We start from the raw sequence: 21,618 nt of genomic DNA on the forward strand, positions 1-21,618 counted from the left end.
GGAAGCTGACTATGTGACTACTACTTTAGGCTCTAATCTTTCTCAGGGGCAACGACAGCTCGTGTCATTAGCCCGTGCCATGCTCACCCCGTCCAACATTCTGGTTCTGGATGAAGCTACTGCCGCTGTCGACGTCGAGACGGATGCCATGCTTCAGGCCACGCTGCGATCTCCACTGTTTGCGAACCGGACTATCATTACGGTTGCGCACAGACTCAACACCATTCTGGACAGCGATCGCGTTGTCGTGCTAGATAAGGGTGAGGTGGCAGAGTTTGATACACCGAGCGAGCTCTTCAAGAAGCAGGGTATCTTTTACAACCTCATGAAACAGGCGGGTCTTGAGATTGATTCTTGAATATTGCGAATCTAATATAAGGCTGTCTATCTGAACATTTGTTGCTTTGCTACCTATTTATACTGTTTATTTTTTTATTTTTATTTTTCAAGGAAAATGTTGAAGAGAGAACATTACTTGGTTAATCAGGGTATTATGATGCTCAATATGGATGTATGTAAAGGGGGGAACCGGCGATGAAAACGACTCAAACCGTTTTCACGATGCCTATTTTTATTATTATTTAACTAGCTAGTCGTATGGCGTTATCTGCAACGGATTTTAGCCATATCAACAAGAGCAGAAAAAAAAAGGGACAAAAAAGAGTATTTTTGAATACGCGGAGTATATTCGGTGTGTGTTGGTAGTTTAGAGTAGTAGTAGCATAAATTATCACTCATCCACGAGCCCGTTTGAGTACATTTCGGTAAATTGGTACACCATCTTTTTTCGACCAAGCTTAAAATTTCTAGGGGACCTGAGCCTTTTTTTTGTTCCTTTACTTCTTCTTTCAGCCCGCCCTTGCGTACGACTGAATGGAAATAACATAGGTTTAAATACGGCTGCTTCGGTACTTGCCTTTTGATATTCCCTACTTCTGATAGATACTATGCACTACTAGTGCTGCTTATCAATATTTGTTTTCTCATCATATTTGATATTCTATCATTAGCAGTAGCTGTAGATCAATTCATGCTTTGGGCACCCCCCCTGGAAGATTTACGACTGGAGTGACATTTAATGCGACTCCATTCTAAACGAAATGGCGTATTCTGTGGGGTGGTGGTCACTATATAAGTGCGTTTCCAATGGTCCGCTAATGAAAAGGAAAAAAAAAGGAAAGAAACTAAAAAATACACGCATGGGAATGAATCATGTACAGCACAGTAGCAAATTCCTTCCTCTGCGAAAAAAAATGTGCTCCTTGTGTTGCCATGTACGCATTTATTCATTTTCAGCTGCAGTCCCTGCCTCTTCTGCGGAGCGTTTAGGTAGGTTGCTTATCATGCAGCGGCCCTGGCAATCAAAATCAGGCGATTTTCAGGGTTCCAAGTGAAGTTCGGGTTTGTGTTGGTCAATTCCTGGGACCCTCCCCGGTAGCTCTCCTTGCAAAATGGATAAACAAGCGGGGGAGAGAAGATTCTAAACTACTGTAGCCAGTACAGCTCGGGAATTTTGTGTGCCGTTTCGTGTCGGATGGGAATTTCCTCGGCGTTTGGTGAATGATGATGAGCCACTACATGACTCGGTGCGATGGTGCGGCCTGTTGCCAGAGAAAGTCTCAACAAGTCATGAGAGAGGGGAGAGAGTGTGCGAGAGGGAAATGGAGAAATGATAGTAATTTGCCCTTTTTGAAAAGGCTGCTTTGGTACAGTACTTCGTACCTGCAGATACTTTTGGGACTTGATGTGAATCCGCTTTTTACAACCGATCCGCGCGATGTATACAAGCCATCGTTTATGAAGAATGATAACATCTAAGCCATACCATGTGGGGTAGCGAAATACCATGACGCCAAGGGGAATCCTGGTCCAGAGCACTAAATGCTAGGCGGGATAACCTCGAAGCCATCATTTGTTCAGCTCGGCTACGCTCTGTCTGCGAGGGGTAGGAAGGGGGGAGGGAAAAGAAAATGGCAGACATAGCATCAATATAGATAGTAGTACGTTTCCACATACTGTTAACTAGAAGAAGAAGAAGAAGAGGAGGAGGAGAAGGCCTATTGTTTGTGTACAAGCAATAGCATGATCCATCTGCGTACAGCCTCGCTTGACAGGTTTGTGACGAAGATAGACTGCTTACCTGGGATCTACGAGTGTACGTAGCGTAAGTGCGTATATGTACTCTGTGAAATGGATGGGTGGAGGGCGACGAAATGGGTCCCTACGTACCTTGGTGCATGCATGGTACATCTCAGTATCGGCTTGTACTCCGTAGAATGATTGCCCTATCTGTGTGAGAAGTGACACATGACGTGGATGGTAGCACTTTGATTCCGAGACCGTTATTTTTCTGGGGGGAAGAGAAGGCCCCGTTTAGCCGTTGCCGCCCTCCTTTTCGTTTCCTTGTGCCTGCGACTAGGGCTGGCACGACCATCGATATTAACAGCCAAGGATTCTTTGACAGGATTCGCCAGACAAGGAGACAGATGAGTAAACGTGCCAAGCGATTACTCCGTACTCGTGCTTCTGCGCTAGTTCCAAACCCCTTCGCTTCCGGGGTCATATCGCCATGCACTCGTACTGGCAAGACCGCGGTTGAATAACGTGTACGGGAATAGGCCACGCTCCGTGCTGGCCTGATTTGATATCGGCAGTTGTGTGCTTCTGCAATACCCCTTGGCTGGTCACTATGGGAAACAGCCATACTGCCACCCCTGAGATTCCTGCTGCCCCGACGATAGTTCCGAGGCTCCTCCGTATGTATACAGAGCGCACAACGTGCTATCAATGCTGGAGCTGTACGGTTACAGGTGAGTCCTGAAGGATGAAGCACATAATACAGCCTAAACCGGACAGGAGAAAAAACACATGCTAGCAAATGCGGCAAACTGCACCGTTGTCTATTGACAGAATAGGGATTTGAACAGCTGTGAATAGGCATCTCCTCCGGCTCTACGTTAGCCTCGGCGAAATCCTTGATGCGATGCACTATGCGAAGAGCTGACTCGGCTTCTCAGACCTTTTGTGTCGTGTTCAATCCGCATCGGCGAATGAGTGGACAAAGCGTCTCAAAGGCAGCTGGATGTCCATTCTGGGGAGGCATCATTGCAAAGGAAAATAAAGCCTGCAGCTTAGATCCATTTCCAGTCAATCAACTCATGCAAAGTGGCACTGGGAATCCCTTTGCCAAGCTCTTCCATGTACTCACCGTTTGCCAAGCAAGGCAATCTTTAGTTATCGGGAATAGAGCTAGTTTAGTGATTCAATTTACCCACACCCCGTGGTGCCAGCAGAGGTGTATTATGTGGGAAACCCAAAATGGCGAGTCGAAGGATGTCGATAGGAGGAGAGGGATAAAAGTAGCGGCCTGTACATGACACTATACTCCGCTCCGCTTTATGAGTTTCTGGCGGTGTGTTTTCAAAGAGACCATACATCTTCACCATTCTTTAGCATACAGAATTCATCTTGAACGATTGTTATACCAGTATATTGTGTCGCTTTCCAGCGCCGCGCTGAAGTGGTGCTGGCCGGGACATAAAGTCAAAGCGTTCCAGCATTTGTAAACTAGCGAATGATGAACAGGACTAGCCATGGGTAGGGCTAGTAGCTTCTCTAGTTCCAACACTCGTTAGGTAGGGAGAAGAGTCTAGGGAGGTGCTAACGTTCTAGCGGCGCATTCGGAGGCCGAAGCGATATGCTTCTGCGGGTGTCGTGCTCTCGTGGCAGATTCTCATGGGGAGATAGTTGCGCCTCATGTTCTGGGCCAATATAATGCTATTACGTGTAAATCAATGCATATTAGTGCTCAAAACAAGATTTAAGGCGACTTGTCGGTAAATATGGCAAATGGAGAGCGGGTCTTTTCATGCGATGCTGGCAGCTGCAGCTTGACGGAGTACACATGCCATCTCTCGTTGGCCGCCTGGTCCAACAGCACGGAGGAGGATTAGCGGTGCTTCTTTGACTATTGGCCAAGCTCTCTGCGGGCCGTACGCCGTAGTTGTGCGGTTAAAGTGCTCCTAGCGTTCCGCATTGAGCTTGCAATGCATAATCTACTTGATTTGTTTAGACTTGTTCATCCTGCGGAGAAAGTGACCGGGGCTAATAATAGCTGCTGCTCTGCCCTTTCCATCAGCAGATCATTCTTTGCCCAGACAGATCTCAGCTGTCGCTCCAAAGGCTCGGTGTGACCCGAAGGAGCGATTTATTTGTACCCTCGTGTATTTAGCTGAAATTGTGCTGTTAGCTAGCGGAAAAGCATGTCGGGGGATATATTCCGTACCAAACATCCATGCAAGCCCTCGCCTACTTGGCACAAGTAAGGCTATGTTGGTTATCTACCATATATCAGAGCGCCATATTGTCCGGAATGGTGACATGTTTAAGCCGAAGTGAGATTACTAAAACATCTAGGCTTAACATCTGGGGATAGAAAATATTTATCAGCCGATATTACATCTGGAAGGATTTCACCCGAGGGTAGGCATTAGCTGACTTAGCTTATGCTGATGCGTCTGTCGACATGGCAAGATTTCGACTTGGAGAGAAGACGGGTGTTAATCCATGATGCCCTTCATCTGGCTGCCAGGCTTCGCTAGCATAAACGTACTGGGAAGAGCTGAATAGTTAACCACCATGTGCAAGAAAGTTATACTTCTGCTTGAACTAGTCGGTATTTTCCTGGTGCCATCATCACACTAACAGTTACGTATCGCCTATACTCACGCGACTGTGTTCGTATATGCTATCAAGTAAGCAAAAGCGGGAGGGTTCATCTTCAAAAGAGGAGATAAAGAAAACGACCGCTTTCAAGCTTATAGATATATAACAGTACCAGCGCAATATTGGGAACGTCGTTGAGTTGGTCCAACCATGGCAGATCGGAGAGTTTATAAGCATGGTAGAACATCACCGACGCAAGGCATTAGAATTCAGCACAGGAGGTCCAGCGTCACTACCTTATCCACGAACGATGGTAACCTTGCTGTTGGCCCTAACAATTGCATTGTTTTCTTTTCTTTTTGCATTGGAGCTGAAACGCCGGCGGTGTTTAAAGGATGTGGAAACTGACCGGGACCAACACGTATGATGGGCTGTGATACTTTGGAAAAGTCGCATCAGCATCTAATGAAGCATGGTCTTTTTGTCAACGAGGGTAGGCAATGGATGCCCCTCTTGGATGCCCCTCTGCCCTTGAGTGTACAGTATGGAACGTGCGCAGATCTTGAAAACCCCTGCTTTCCTTAATTGAGTCGGTAATATGAGTTTTACCTTTTGAAAGATGGGATTCGCTTCATAAAGTTTGCCTCAAAATGCGACATAATAAGTTGACGATCAAGCCAGCAATGCGGCTCATCAGGTCGTCCAGTAATACTAGTAATGCATACTAGCAGAGGACTCCATGTTCTAAACTGTCTCTACAAACGGGCTTTACTACCGATGCTGGCCCCCAACTTCTTCCCCTCAGGTGGTGGATGGGGTTCAGTCCATGTACAGTACGACGCAGGGCGCCTCCCCTCTTGAAACCCCATGGATAAGCAACAGTAGCGAGCGGTACTATTGAATGATTAAAGGCCGCTAAGATGAAATGAGGACAGCGGCTCTTGCCCAATTGATTGCACGATGCCAAGTACGGACAGAGGGCTTGTTTTATGTTTCAGCAGCTGTGTTCAAGCGGTCGTCGTGTTCCTGGTTAGTATTGTCTTAAAGCCCCCCACATAGGAGCGCAAAGGCTGGGAATAGTAGCGATCCTGGAGTCATGGCGCCAGTCTCCACAGTGGCTTGAAACATAGCAAGGATATGCTGCCGGTTGTCCGGGATGGCGCAGCCAGGTGTTGCAAGCCTGGATCTCACTGGTGGCAGAGATGGTTCCCGCATCCACTGGCTCAACCGCCATGTCGGATTGACAGGTCTCACCCGCGAGACATTGCAAGTCATTTGGTAACAAATTCTGCGGTATAGCTTGGAGCGCCACAGCCACCGCCACGGATATCTAGTTAGCCGTGGTCATGATCGATAGTTAATGACGAAGCTGTCTCAACTCGGATGGATTCGATTTGCGGGCTACAGCACTGCGGCCAGGACCAGCCTCGTTTGCCCGGCTACAGAGCGCCTCGGTTACCGGAAAGCGTTTCATGGCTTTTTTGCTATGTGGAGGACGTCCGCCAGCCAAACTAGGAGCTCGAGCCGTACCGCGTCCCACTAGAATTGTTGATCCGTTATTAGTGACCACTTTGGAGAAACTAATGAACAACGAGCAGTCCTAGCGGCATTTCCGAGCCAAATCCAAATTCCTGTGAGAAGCTGTCACGATGCGCTTGCCAGGCTTGCCTCTTTTCTGTTGCGTGCTCAGCGTTACCGCGGATAGATGCGCAAGGATCTCTAAAGAGACTCCCGTGGAGCAGTATTGTCCAAGTTTTGAATCCTTTTCGCCCAAAGTGCTCGATGGCGGCAATAAGCGTCAGCTCCCCGTTGGCCCAACCATATCAACCATATTGTCGGCCAACTTCGTCCCGCGGCTTCGGATAAGAATAGAAGCAAGGCTCGTAATACAGGCGGCGCCGGTGCCATGGGCAAGAATCCGCCGTGAGTTGCTGAAACCAGTAGAGGATGCGGCTCCTCACCAGATCTAGCCCGCTGCACTGGTAAGAAGCCGACCATTTGCGAAACTTTGCTCCATGGCGGCTACTAGTTTGACGCACGTGCCTGCTTTAGGAAACGAATCTTGTGAAGAAGGCGTTGGTGTTGAGTAAGATGGCACTGGGCTGAGGAGTTGAAGTGTCCAAGTAGGTACTGCTACAAGTGTTCCCAGTAAGAGGTGCATCACCTCAGCTAAAACATCCAATAAGTCTGGCTCTTACTAGTGGATGGCACTGCCAATATCGTATTGGTACGGGGCAGCAGGTTCCAAGCACCTTCCTCCCCTCCCTGCCATTGCCCAGCCCGCTGTCACTGTCTCCTTCCTGTTGGCCCCGAGCTGCTGGAATGGCAACTCTCGGGCGCAGGGCAGGTACTCTGCAGTACCAGCCCGAGACTCGAGCAGACGCAACGTGCTCTACCCCACGTGTTGGCCCTGAGCTGTACTAGCCAAGTACCTCGTAAGGCACGAGTGCTAACTCCCCGGACGCACGCTCTTTCGCTATACCCAGTAGGTGGTACTATGAAGCAGGCATCAAGGGATTGAACCTGCCTTGGGAGTAGGTCTCTTTCCCTTCTAGAACGCAGTTACCCCGAGGTTATTAGTGCAGAGAGTCTCTTTCGTTCAAAGCCGTAACTACTTGCCACCCAATAGGAGGCATCAAGGGAGTAAGTCACAGAATCTAGCGTCTCAGATTATTAATTTGCCCTCCACCCTCTACTCAGCTTTGGTGACAGCCTGGCGAGAATGGCCAGAATCGAATGCAGGGAGAGAATTTTGGCACAAACAAGAAGCATTGGCAATGCTCGCACTACTTCCAAAGAGGCGATTTCATGCAATGGCTTTCTTATGGCGCCCAGTTCTCTAAGCTAAGGATGGAGCCAGCTGGGTCTCGTGACGGGGCACGCCTGCTGATCAGCGCATACAACAGCATTTAGCGACATCGAGCCAAAACCGCCGCCCATCCCTGCCTCTTGTTCCTGGCGACGATCTACTCGTGCGTGTGCCCTAAAGAGCAGTCTTTTATTACCTCACGGCCCCATAGAGGTATGGCCTTGTTGAGAGGGCTTCGCAGCGCGGCTGTATCAAGATGGACTGAAACTATCTCTACCCTTGCCCGGAGTCACTGACTAGCAAAGCCGGCAGTGGTTCATGGCATACTCCACGAGTAGTACTGCCGATAGCAACGTGGTCTAAGAAGGTGGATTAATTGGGCCAATTCGCAACGGGCGCAGGCCGAACGCTCTTTTGTTTCCAAGCTGTACGGTGTTTATTCCATTGGCCGTGGCTACCGAAGAGGGGGAGAAAAAAAAGGGGGACAAAGAGGGCAGCTATTCACGAGGTATCATGATGCGATATTGTGTGAGCTTGTCACAAGCCGATGGATTTTGCCGTCACTGCTTGTATGCGGACGACCCAAAAGGTAAGTCATTTGCATCATCGATAACTTGCACATGTACGGCGTTTGCACGGCGTTTGCTTGTGTTTTGAGCTATGACCTAATCAGCATCAGATTAGAGAGATCCAGTGAGATAGCAGGCAGCTGGTCTAGCCCGCAGAGCAGGATGCGATGTTTGATGCTGGCTCCAAGCCTTCATTCCCTTGGAAACCCCACCTTCTTTGTTCTCCATATTGCGTAGAGCTAGAGTTGCGGTATGTCTCACTTCTTTTGCTGGCAGCGGAATGGGTTTGACGGCATAATAAATTTTGCAAATCAAACACTCAACCCATGTCTTGTCTCAGAGTAGAGTTATAAACATGGAGCACTACTGTCACCAGTGCTCGTCCACACGAGCTTCGGGTAAAATGCCACTAGCAGAGCGAGGTCTGGAGACGATAGCTGTGGAATGGTCGCACTACTTTGCAAGCTCCGTTTTTCGTACCAATTATGTATGATCCACAGCCCATTTTCTCCCTGAACAGATAGTCCTCCGTTCGGAGCACTAACTTAGAACGATGCTAATGTTATTTAAGTTATGCAAAAACCAAGGTCTGGAGACGCATTTAATTGGCATCTGCTTTCTTCTTGGCCTGATTTTGGAATTTTTCCCTTTTCCGTCTCACCGTTAGCCCCGTGGGCGGCGCAATCCTCGCTGGCCCGAGCAGGGCTATCCTGGAGCTGCCGCTTGTCACCCTGGGCTGCCAGCCCTGGTAACCTGGTTTGAATGCCGCTATTAACTTCCCGAGCTTCCATGCGGCACAGGTACGCTCGGTATATGCTGACCAACGAAAACGCTTTACCATCTATCTTGGTATCCATCTGAGAGAGGGAAGGGGAAACAGAAAGCGCGTTGCTTCGATACCTGGGTGGATACACTGGAGATTTCCGAACTGCTCGTGCTCCGGAGTAAGAAGCGGCCAATGAGGCCGAGTGAATTGCTGGTGGCACCTGTGCGAGGACCACTACTTGTTGTACCCCATACGGAGATGAAGAGAGGTGATACTGGACTCGTGCGTGTAGAAACACCTTTTGGTGAGAATGGGCTAGAGGCAACGCTACACGACGCAAGGATCGTGACCAAATCGAAGGAGATGCGTCAGCACCGTCCCAACGCGCGCTGTCCTCAGCAGGAAGTGCTGGCCTTGTGCGTTTAGCTCTTCCTGGAACATGGTGTTGTGGTTAGGCCAATGCTTGGCTCGAGCCTGGGCAAAATAAAGACTACTGTACACCCTTGCTGAGGGGAACCTCCTTCGGTACGGACAACTGAACTCTATCCCACTAGTACGCTCGGCTGCAGGTAGAGCGCCTTACTTGTGCAGACACGCGACTTTGCCGTCATCTCCCTGGTCTTCCCTGAGGAGGTGGTGCTGCCACTTGTCTCGTACTAGTACCAACTGGTGTTCTTATGGTACTCGTGCTGGTCAATGATGCTGCTGGAGCATGAGCCGCACAGCTTTGTTTCGGGTGCCGGATGGGATGGGATCAAGGGCTGTCTCTGATGCTCCCCAGGCGGTGCAGTGCCTCTAGTGTCCTGCACGCAGCTCAAGTGTCCAATATCCGCTTCTAGCCATCAGCAGAGCGCGCTGCGAAGCTCCCCAGATGCGCGGGGATGGACTAATAGTACATAGCTGCTTGCCTGTCTGATGATTACGAGTATGACTGTGATGATGCTGGGGCCTTTTCCTTTGTTGTGCGCCCGATACCCCATACACCATACAGACGACCGACCCCCTTTGTTGGCCGATGGACTGCCGGCCAAGGGACAGGATGAACATCCGGATCTAAGGTAAAAGCTACGCAGCTTATACCGGCACCGAAGTCCGTATGCTCGTACCTGTACACTGATGGAGCTGTGCAGTTGGCTGAAGCATGCCAAGGCCGGAGGCCTTGTATAGTCGAGCATGTCAGCGGCCGCCTCTCGACTTCTTGCTCCCTCTCTTGACGATGCAGCAACGGCTCGGCGTCCAGTGGTTGCTAAACGGAGTAGAGCACGGCGTGCGTTCCTGGGGACGGAGTTTACTGGGTCATCCGTGCTCGTGGCGCGTTCTCTCCACAGCTACACGGGGCTAAGAGGTTAAATCTTGGACGCAATATCTGCAGCTGGGTGCTTGTACAACCAGCAACAAACTCACCTGTGCTCCGTCCTCGCCCTCTGCTGCTGCACATTGCGCAGACCAGGCGCTCACCAACCACCGGCAGCCTACCTGCATTGTTCTGCTGGTACACCGCAGTGATGCTCATACTAGGTATACCACACGCATGCCTGTGCCACTTCAGGTACGAGTCGTACCCAGTACTTGGAGACTCCACGAGCTCGTCCCCTGCCAGCCCGTGTCACCTCGACTGCTAAAAGGCGCCGGCGCGGGTGACATGCCGACCTGGAAGACCGACGGACGGCGTGGATATTGCTGAGCATGGCCTAGGCCCTGGCCAGGTGGGTGTGCTGTGGCATTGGCGCACTACCGGCGGACGCTAAGCTGCTGGCGCTGCTGCTGGGACCGGAGCCTGTGGTGCTGCCATGCCTCGAGTGGATGGCAGCGTGAACCTTCGTGCTGTGCCTTGGCCGGTAGCGACGCCAGCGACCGCTAGCGCCAGCCCAGCAGTGCTACGAAGCTCGCACGGAGGACTAGCAGCAGCCCCAGCTGCAGCCGGAGACGTTCCAGGTATCGCGCCAGGCGAGAACCCCAGCTTCGTGGCTCTAGGCTCGTGGCTCTACTAGGCTCTGGGGCCTCAGCGGCGAGCACGTTGGCGGGCCGGACGATCTCTTGCCTCTGCCCAAAGCTTTTGAGGCACTGACCTCTCTCAACGAGTAGCCGAGAAAAACAGAAAAAGGTCAAAAAGGGACAGGGGATCAAATTGGAATAGCGATGAAACTGGAAGAAAGGGAATGAATAAAAACATGAATAAAAAGAGATGCATATAAAAAATAAGACACACGTCCCGGGCTGCGTGCATATGCCGCACACAGAGGCTCGGCAATTGGCCCAGCGGTGCTGCTGTCTGGCTCCCTGCCTGCATCAGAATCTCAGGTCAAGCCCGCCTTTTTGCTCTTACAGGCACCGCGGACAGGCTTCATGCCCCATGCCTGCCTTGCATTGCCTTGCCTTGCCTCAACTGAACTGGACTGGACTGCTCTGCACTTCAACTGCGTTTTCCTACATGTACCTGCCACTCTACCCTCGCCCTCACCCTCGCCCTCACCCTCGCCCTCACTCTCCCATTCGCTCTGCCTCTGCCTCTGCCTCTGTTTCTCCTTGCCCGCCAAACCAGGCACTCAATCCTCTGCTGGCCTCGTTGGCTCCATCTCTGCTCTCCTCACTGCATCTCTGCTCTCTGCATCTCGCGCTCTCCCTTCTGTCCCTGCTCGCCTCCCCATTGGCCGTCTTTGCTTCTTGACGTGCGACGCTGCTGACACGCCAGCCCGTTGGACCCAAGAGGAGACTACCGTCCAAAGTGGACTGGCCAACAACCACAAAACGGCCGCGAGTAAGAAAGCGACAAGAGAGACAGACACCCGCTGTCTTGTGCGGGGCCCGCAGCTGCCATCGTCTTCCTGGTGGTGTCTGGGCCTGTTACTAATTGGGCCAATTGTGTCTACCTATCTTCTGCCGCTTGGATCTCATATCAACCGACACGTCCTTGATTCTGCGCCCTCTCTGCTCTTCATCCTGGGAACGCACTTCTCCCGGTGACTGCCGCTGCTGCCCAGGCCACCTTGACTCTCGTTTTGCTTCGGCCTCGGATCCGAGTTTTTCTTCTTCTTGTGCTCCTTTGGTGGTTTTTTTAGAGTCCCAAAGATTCAGCGTAGCGTTTCCCTTTTTGAAAGAAAAAAAAAGTGGAAAATCTTATCTCTGCGTTTGCGATATTCTGAGCCTGTCGCCGTGCTACCGCGCCGCACTCGTGCTCGGCAATACCACTGATAGCTAGGGATTGCAACACATGACGCCCACTGCTTGATCTCTTTGTGCCCTCGACAAAAACCGATCTAAAGCGACTCTTGCTTATCTGCCCGGCTACTTGATATTTCTCTTCCGGCTTGGAGCAGTTCCGTGTTTGGAAACCAACGACACCCTACCTCTCCCTAGTCTTGGTCTGATTCGCCCAACGCAATTGTCCATTCTATAAAGCGATCGGCTGCGCCTTGCACAAATTCGTCTTCGAACACGGCTCACTGCCGGCCAGTACCGTCTGCCTCTGGCTACTCTCGACATCAAAAAAAGGTAGTTGATTGAAAGCTTCTGTTGCTCACTATATCTGCCTCGACGCTTGACGCCAGAAGCCATCGTCGACATTGCCACACATTCAACGCGACCCAGGTCGGCATCGCACGGCCCTTTGTCTTCTCCATCGACACCACATCGGCTACTGTTGTTACACAGCATCGCCGATTTATACATTATCGGGTATAACAGCATCCTCGCACACACCCCCAAGTGCCAGCAGCGCCATCCCAAGAGATCCTGGCCTTTCACGGCATACAGCAATCCCCACGTATGGTCTGATCGCCTGGCAATTCTTTTCGACATACCTATACGCCACTTTGCTCGTGCTGTGCTGTCCTTTTCTACAGCTTTCTGCACTACACTCGAAGCACAGACTGGATATTTAGCTGTGCCGTCCCTTTGCAGCAGGATACTGGTAGTACCGCATTACCGGAGGGATTCTGTTTGATTCCACAACGAGGTTGACGATAGTACAAGGTGGTTAATTCTTGCCGTCAACTTCCGCTTCCTTGGTATCCGCTTTCTTGGCCTATGCAAACCGGAGTCGCACCAAGCAGAACCGAACTGGGTGTTGAACCGCGCTGATCTTTTGGAAGCCTTTATTTCTTCACTTACCTCTTTTGTCAGCGTATGCTTTCTTCATACCTGCTACGACCTAGACAACACTCTATTACTACCAGCCATGGTTCAGGACTGGACGCGGGATTCACTTCCCCGTCACCAGACGTTTCAACCTCAGTATTATTCTGCTGATACGACTACACGACATCAATCTTTTTCATCAGAAAGATATACCTCCGAAGTCGTTCAGCGACACCACCCTTTCCCCCAGGAGCGCGTTGGCGTAGAAAATGACAATGCTCGTTTTCAAGATGGCAACGACTCGCGCCGCCATTTGATGGTAAGTTTGCTCGTAGCGTTAACAAGGCATCCCTGCTTCTTTGGTGTTGTAGCTCTTTCTGACAATGCATGAATAACAGTCAATCGACGATGCACTTCGAACGCATTGCGGCATTGTTGCCAAACATTATTTTGTCACTGCCATTACCGAAGATGGCGCCACCATGACCTTTTTCAACCCTACCACTGGGCGTGGGATGAGTGACAACACGATTCGCCAGTTTTTTGATGCTACCAAATACAGGCAGGTCATGGCCCGTATTGATTCAGGTTCGTGCTTTCTAATCTACAATATAATTTTCCTTGCCGGTTGATTGCTAACTAGCACATCAAAAAGGTGCTGATCCTATGCTGGACGATTATAATCTCGAAGACGGCTTTTATAGCCGCTCCGCTGGGCTTGGTCGCAATCGGATGGACCGTCGCCGCAACTCTGCATTTGGAGACTGGAGTGGCAGTCCTGTTCGTCAAGGCCGCAAGCGCGCCAGAGGAGCACGGGCTATAAATGATGAAGACGATCTTCCCATGACTGTTTCATCTCGCAGGTGCATCAAGATTGGCGACTCGGCTGCTGTGTGGAGCTTTTACGAACAGCGATTTAAAAACTGCCAGCAGACGGCCTGTAAGCTCATCGCCAAGGCTTGGGTCAAGGCTGTCGAGCCCAAGAAGCAATCAACGCATCCTTACACTGGTAGCGACGAAAAGGCACCAGGATGGTGGCCGAAAGCATGGGGTCCCACAAAGGACGACAAGGTCCGGCATAAAGAGCCCGATCATTTATACAAGCGAGGTTAGATGAACTCTTCCCAGAACACGTACAAGCGGTTTCAAATGTGCTAATCCAACGAAACAGAGCGTGTCCACCTTCTTGCCCACATCCTCAGGCTGGTTGTGGAACCCAACCACAAGCAGCATATGGAAATCCAGAAGCTTGGCCTGAATGTGAAGAAGCTTGATGAAACTACGAATGAGGCACTGTCGTCCTTCTTCATGGACAACGAGGCAAATGCCAAGAAGAAGCCGTTTCTTACTGAAATCTTCAAGGTAGCTCGGCTGGAAGAACGGTACAAGAACGGCGAAATCGGTAAGTTGGCTCCCCTTCTCGACCAAACAGAAGTTTCTAGTACTGACGTTGACGGCAAAAAGACGGCACAACTGAAGTCTACGTCATGGCGGAAGATAAAATGCCAGAGAGCTACGCTTCGGACCCTGAGGATGTTGGCTTTATCAAGGACGAAGAGGATCATGATGTATCCAGGTCCAAACCTCCGGTTTCTCAGGGCCTGCCGCATCCAGCATCGGAGCCCAGCTCCGCCACGAGCATTCGTGGACCAGCCTTTATTAATGATTTAACAGCACGGGCTAATACATTCCCTCAGTCGATGATTTCGGACATGCCCCAGCAGCAGCATACATTTGTCGAGGGCAGCGCACTATCGGTCCACAGTGGCCAAGCAGTGGCCACTGCCACCACTGCAGCCGCAGCTGCTACTGGTAACCTTACTCTTGATCTGGTTGCCACCTCTCATGATGCCAGCCGACGACCATCAGTGTTCAGCGACTACGCTAGCCCTGGAGGGAACTTATACCCGCAACAGTGGCCACAGGCCTCGGCGGCCACAAGTGGAACATCCATGTATCAGTATAGCCAGCAGCAAACGGCTGCGCAGCCAGCAACATTTGTGAGCTCTGGGGTGTCCATCACCCCCGGCCAGCCCTTTATGCCGAATTCTTTTGATGCGCCACATCGCAATGAATACGACCCAAACGGAAACGCGATATTCCGATCGGGAGACCTGTCACAAACACCTCCCGTTAACCAACAGCAAGGCTACAATTACGCAATGTCCAATGATGCGCGTGGAATGAGAGTCATGGCCCAAGTTGTGAATACCGCTGGACATCGCCCTTCCCTACAGTAGAGAAAGAGAGAGAGAGCGAGAGCAAAATGGGCTAGCAGTATCAGCAGGCTGCAGGAAGCGAGCCTGCATAGCCTAGCTTATGCGTATTATGCTACGTGCAGGGGCCTGGTCTCGGCAATACAGAGCGCGGTACGCACTGGAACGCATATTGACCATTAATGTGATTGGATCTTTTATTTTTTTTTTTTTTGTATTTGCTTGTTATCAAGTCTGTCTACTTTTGGCGTTCAGTGGACTTTTTAGCTGCCTGTAGGGGAGGGTTCCCCTTTGACGATTGATGTCGCAGGCGATACAGGCGGTCTTTGCTTATGCTTTATTCCTGGAGGTTTCTTTTCTTTTTCTCGTGAGCCTCCTGGAAGGACAGCGATGTTTGGTTGAAGTAGCGTGCCAAGGGAAATATACTGGGCATGGATGGGCGATGATGCTCTTGGCAAGACTGCCCTTTATCTCTTGATCTTTGATATATGTTTGGCATATTTGTTTGTGCGGCTGTATCTCCTTTCATTGAGTGGATATGAACATTACTGCCTCCAGTGGCAATACTTTTGATGAGATTTGCTTCTTTCTTGCAACTTTTCAAGTCTCCCGGCGATTCACATAGCCTCCGACTTTTAGCTTTCTTTTTTGGCCTGGTTATTGGAAACTTTGGAGTATATACCAACCAACCAACGCCTGATGAATAGCAATACTTGGAGAGACTTTTAGGGATTCTTTTTGGGGGCATTTTTTCACGGAGTTCTTTTCTCATTTGTTTCTGTCTTTTAATTATGTACGTGGGTGCAAGATGGAAATCTGGGGATATCTGGTGTCGTTTTTAGGGAATTGTGTAGATTGAACCAGGCATAGCGAACTAAGCAAGCGATGCTATCTTTTCTTTTTTCCTTTTTCTTCTTTCTCTTATGGCAAGAGAGGCTAGCAGTCAGTCAGTTGGTTAGCGTTTCTTTAGCAAGAAAATTGTCTTTTTATGTTGATTGGGAGGGGAGAAAGGTTGAGGCTAGCAAAGCGAGAACTTTTGAGTGTCTTTTTTTCCTTTATATATACGATAATTAATGTTGTCTTTAGCAACTACACGTATTAAAAAAACGTAGTAAACATATGAGCAATCTATTATTCTGTCTGTTTGTCCGTATTTAATCTCCCTTTCTTTCTTCTTTCCTTCCTTTTGCTTTTGTATTTGCTTGAATATGGCTTTGTATATGGCTACACGATGGTATACGAAGGTTTTTTCTAACCCATGCAACTGCGGATCACTTTTCTCGGCCAACGAGAAATAGATGTGTAAATTCTCGCCCTGCGTGGGTGCTGTAGCCTTTTTTCTTTTATGCAGGACTGAAAAATGCTAGCTAGACAACGGGGGCTAAAAGCATGCCCGGGGGAGAGAGCAACATCGGTGAAGTGGCAATTTGCGAGAAGCCGCGCGCGAATGTGGGTAAAATAGGTAGATAGGAGTGTTGAGCTGCAGCTGAAGTCATAAAGTATGAAAAGGGGGGTGTATAAACCGGATGGAGGTGGCAAGAGACATGTAGTGCGCAAGGGGTAGAGGGGAGAGGGTGTGTTGAAAAGCCTACATGTATATGAGGTACAGCTATCACGGAGAAGTGCCGAGTTGATGAGCGACGAGTATTACTAGAAGCAGTAGAAGCAAGTACTGCTACCAGCATATGTTTAGATTTGACATGGGGACAGAAAAGTGCCACGAACTACTCTCACTAGTTCCCTCCTTGTCTGGGGATCAGATCGGCGGGAAGGGGAAAAGAAGGGCAAGCCCAGAAGGGAACGGAAGCGATGGGAAAAGTGATGTGATGTGATATGGCACGATTATGATATGATACAAGTGACTGAAGTTCCGAAACCTTGATTTTGTGGGAGCGCTGGCACTGGGTTCATGAGGCATAAGTGGAGAGGAGGAGGATCTTCTAGTGGCTTGATTATGGAGACGAGGAGCTTTCCTAGGTATGGAGCTATTCCTCCGGTACGTATTTGGTAGTACTTCTGCGAATATATATGTACTTGTATGTATGGAGATGGATCAGGCAGCCGGATTTAAGAAGTCTTTGGAGAGAAAAAAGTGATGTGTCATGTTTTCTGGGTGCGAGGGGGAAGAAGTGTAATCTAGGCTAACCTTGGGGGCTTCTTGTATGTAGATATACACAACTAGATGAGTATTAATGACGTGAATAGCAAGTAGCAATACAGATAACAGGTACAGAACAAAGCAAAGAAAGGTGAGCAAGTTGGAGTTGACATGGATAAAAGGACAGGTACGCCCCGAGTAAGGTATGCCAAGGCTTGTATCTATGCGTATTAGTAGTAGTATATAGCACTAATCATGTATGTCTGAGTAATGCGGGCAAAGAGTGAGTGGACTAGGTCTATGGCAGATTGGGATTGGATGGCGAAAAGGGCACAACAGTGTGTTCAGCTGGCTGGGGTTGCTTCCTGAAGTACATGGCAGCTAAACTTGGGGGGAAAAAAAAAGAAAGGGGAAGGAAAAGGGGGGGGGGGAAGAAGCAAGAAAAGAAGAGGCTGGACGTTATTTTGCGCCGGCAGACTGCTGTCCGGCTGTGGTATGTAGTTGTATAGGTTGTATAAGTGGTGAGAAGCCGCCCATTATGAGAGGCAAAACATGGCCTGGTTGTTGGATATACTACGCCAAGAGGGTACAAAAGAAGGCGTTTTTTTCTCTATACTACAAGTTGCTTTAGCTTTTTTGTCAGGGTAGGGGTCAAACAGAAGACCGGGAAAACTGAATTCCACGGCAATCCGGGTCCCATAGCCCGCTGGGTCAGGGATATCATTGCAGATAGTACTTATGTAACTATACCCAAACCCCAGCGGCCAACAAACGTGCTTTCGTGCATTAGCACAGTAGTAACACTGCTAAAAGGCAAAGCAAGTACTGTACTTGATGCTTCTGCCTTGGGCAGGTTAGTGCCGGTATCCATCGGTAAGGCAGGCAGCGCAAGGCCCCCTAACAACCTTGTCTATCAGTCAGTTTTTGACCGGGGGGGTAATGGAACTGTACAGTAGCCTTTTTTTTTACGGAACACGGCTATTATGCTGTCATCTCGGCATATTCGATTGCTTGGGAATCCACGCCCTGCCTTCCAGACGCTATATGACTGTACTTGCAGTAACTTGATGTGGGGCAGAGATCGCTGTTAAAGTCGTATTGGCAAATATGTGCACTAATATCAGAGTCTTGGCGAGAGAGAGGTTATGCCGCTCGCGTAATGGAACCGAAGACGGTAGTGGTGCTACCACTGCTACTGCTTCTACTACCGAGAAGTTGCAGTAGTAGCAATAGTTGTCGTATATCACTTGCCTAGCCATATTTACCGGTAAATTGATACAAATCTAGATCTGGCGACGTCCAAAACTACACCCTTAAGCAGTATAAATCCAGCGGTCTGGCCCGTCTCACCTTACTTTCGAGCTGCATGTTTAATTGGATAATTTAGAACTACTAATTATAAACACCCTTCATATATAGTATAAGCCAAGAGCAAAGATAGGTGGGAAAAAGAAGCAAAAACCTCATTACGAAATTTTGTCCATCCGTAACGGCTTGATAAGAATGGTTCATTACAAACCCCTGGGGAGTTAACGGTTTGCTCCGCATACTCCGCGCATCGGAAATCGGAGAGATTTTGAAAAAGGAAGCGAAGTTCGCTCGTTTGTAAGCTCCCATATAATACCGTATACTCTAATTGGACTGTGGGTCTTTCTTTATAAAGTATCAGGGTAGCTGTCTTCAGTAACCACTTGACTGATTATAGTAAATAGTGGAGGGATTTCCATCAATACCCACAGTCCAATTTTGCGAGAGTATACGGTAATAGTGGCATGTCTTGTTTCGGAATCCTGATGACGGATTTTTACCCGAACTTGGGGCCTTGTCATGGGCTTGGCTTTTTCCTTGCATGATTACGGCCGTTCAAGTATTTAGCACCTGTTGTGAGTACAGCCCGTGCGAGCTGGTAAAGGTTGGATTTATAATTAGATACATCATTGATAGCTCTTATACATGAGGTGATATCAGTGAAATCATCACCATACTCATCGTACTTGCAAGAGTAAAGGACATGTGAACAAAGTAGATATGCTGGCTATACGCAGCAGGCTGTGACCGCAAGCAGCTGAAAGGCACCCATCTCCTTCTTTTGTGTGCGTATCAAGCAAGACCCAATGAGATCTGCAACTAACCCATGTTTACCGAATCAAAAACACACAACAAAACACACACACTGACAGAGAGTCATGTCCATAATCTTGGCAGCGGGCCCCCCGTAAATCTACACGTACACTAATGAAAAAGCTGCCAAAAAGCAAAGACAAAGTCAACCCTCAACCCCATGTCCCCAATGCCACCGTCGTATATGTTGTGTCATTTATATAGTAGACTAATAACGGGCTACTATATTAATCCATTCAGTTTTCGGTATGTTGCTCTTCCCTCGCTGCCATGTAACGCCAATGGCCCCTGTCCCCTGCCTTTCTCTCTCTCTCTCTCTCTCTCTCTCTCTCAAAACCCCTGTCCCTTGTCAAAAATAAAACAAATGGGATAGGGCGGGCAAAAATAAGAGAGAAAACAGCGAGGTCCCCCTAAAAAACGAAGAGGCTGGCCAATGGATCGAGTTCCAGCGTCGGAGCTGGCTCCGCGTTTTCTCAGTCGCTGTTGGCCCCCCTCCTTCTTCTCCCTTGGTAGCAGGTGGAGGGTTGTATTGCATTGCTTCTTGTCTCTTTACTTGTCCCTTGCTTGCGTGCGACACGGCTTGGGAGTTGTGTGCGTGTGCGTGTGTTTGCTTGCTAGCAGCTGCCAGCTCGTACAGTAGTGGTATTTTTGCCCTACCTGTTTTTGCTTTCATGTCTCGTCCTGTTCGGCTGAAGTACTATATTTGATCTTCTATTCGTGTAATCGTACATTCGTATTTAACCCTTATAACCCTCTGCAATATAAACGAAGAAGAAGCAAACGACTCCTTACATCGCCCCTTGTATAAGCTCAAGCGACAGATTCATCCTCATCCTCGTTTTACGGGTAAACCCGAAAGGCGAGTGAAGCTGTTGCAAAAATAGGTAATCCTATCAATTTCCCCTCTTTCAGCCGCTCGACTCTAGGTCCCAAGCCAGCCAGCCAGCCACGTCGCCATGCATTTTCTTTTTCTCTCCCTCTTTATAGGGCCTCATGAAACGCGGCTACTGTAGGAATATCCAAAAGCAGCCCTACTCTGAATGCACTTCGCCTGCGTCAAAAGAGCCGTGCTGGCTGTGCATAATATTATTCGTACGGTGGTGGCGCCGCATGTTTAGTTCCAGGTGCAAACGAGCTGAAAATAGGAAGCAGAAAAGAAAAGAGAAAAAAAGACCAGCCATGGATCATGGATATGCAGCTCGGGAATAAGCCAGCTCTCTCTCCTGAATATTCGAGACCTGAAAAGGCGCCATCTTGGTCAGCCTGAGAAAGAAGAAGGAAAAAGGCAAAAATGTCTTACAGTCAACAACCATCCAGCAGCTCTCGCCTCCTTTCTAAAGCAACCATCCCCCCATGTCCAATCTTCTTGTCACAACACATCGCCTCGGGCAGACAATCACACCTTGTCATTTCCACTAGCTTCGCCGGGCTGTTATTCATTGCATGCCGTCTTCGTCGGCCCCCAAAAAAGCACTCGGCCAACACTTGCTAAGGTGAGACATGGACAGGGTCCAGTACCCAATCGCTTAATCTCGATCCTCTGTCGTGGTGGCTGCGGTCGACGGATGCCAGTTACCTAAGATGCAATGCACGGCGCGTCCATCCTAGGAGACTCGCGGAAATGCAAGCTTTGCTTCCGCCATGAGCCCCCCAACAAATAGTTACTTGCTTGTAGATTGCCTTGTAGTGAAAAGGAGGGCTTAGTGGCACACCCCCGGTCAACATATCTTCAAACGCGTTGAAGTGAGAGGCACATGGAAGAGAGAAGCACACAGATGAAAGAGAAACACGCAGAAAACAGAAGACGAGCATGAAAAAGGAGAGGCAAGAATAAAGGGGGGCGAAAACAGGTTGGGCATCATCAAGGATCGTACACATTATCTTTGGTCCGTAAAATCGGAGAGCGCTAACAACAAAAAAGCTTTGCTAATTACGTAGAATCTTTCCCATGTAGCCCAAAGCCCAGCCATGTCTTGTGCGTTTCCGACGCGGTCCAAAAATGGTCATGTAGCTTGCCCCTCTTGTGGTCCTCCAAAATGAATCCTACCAAACGCCAAGCTACTGGAAGAGTAATTCTTCCAGTTGAGAAATGGTATCTCGCCCTAAAGCTAGGCCTAGTAAGAGTATAAAAGAAATCAGAGTAAAGGGGGTGGAGAAATGGTTAGATAGAAATCGAGGAGTTGGTAAATGAAAAAGAAAACGATGTAAAACGTAGTCATCATCATTGCCGAAGCGGAGAGGTGGGTAATAAAAAAAAAGAAGCCGGCAAAAGGCATGAACATTGGTATAGCCTTGCA

General features: G+C 49.3%; 2 protein-coding genes across 2 annotated transcripts; one reads left to right on the forward strand and one right to left on the reverse strand.

Annotated features, from left to right (window-relative positions):
- Positions 1-9,275: 9,275 nt before the first annotated feature.
- GGI43DRAFT_331630 (uncharacterized protein) lies at positions 9,276-10,445 on the reverse strand. Its single transcript, XM_083201982.1, has 2 exons — positions 10,214-10,445; positions 9,276-10,137 (listed from the first exon to the last, which is right to left on the reverse strand). The coding sequence occupies exons 1-2, from the start codon at positions 10,289-10,291 to the stop codon at positions 9,652-9,654; spliced, it is 564 nt and encodes a 187-aa protein (XP_083062111.1). The 5' UTR covers positions 10,292-10,445; the 3' UTR covers positions 9,276-9,651.
- Positions 10,446-12,797: 2,352 nt separating this feature from the next.
- GGI43DRAFT_331610 (DUF2841 domain-containing protein) lies at positions 12,798-15,283 on the forward strand. The gene is made up of 5 exons (XM_083201981.1): positions 12,798-13,205; positions 13,285-13,474; positions 13,542-13,994; positions 14,058-14,288; positions 14,351-15,283. The coding sequence occupies exons 1-5, from the start codon at positions 12,987-12,989 to the stop codon at positions 15,124-15,126; spliced, it is 1,869 nt and encodes a 622-aa protein (XP_083062112.1). The 5' UTR covers positions 12,798-12,986; the 3' UTR covers positions 15,127-15,283.
- The last annotated feature ends 6,335 nt before the right edge of the window (positions 15,284-21,618 follow it).

Source organism: Trichoderma evansii, assembly GCF_050947405.1.
Source record: "Trichoderma evansii strain SZMC 28006 chromosome Unknown GGI43scaffold_6, whole genome shotgun sequence".
NCBI lineage: Eukaryota > Fungi > Ascomycota > Sordariomycetes > Hypocreales > Hypocreaceae > Trichoderma > Trichoderma evansii.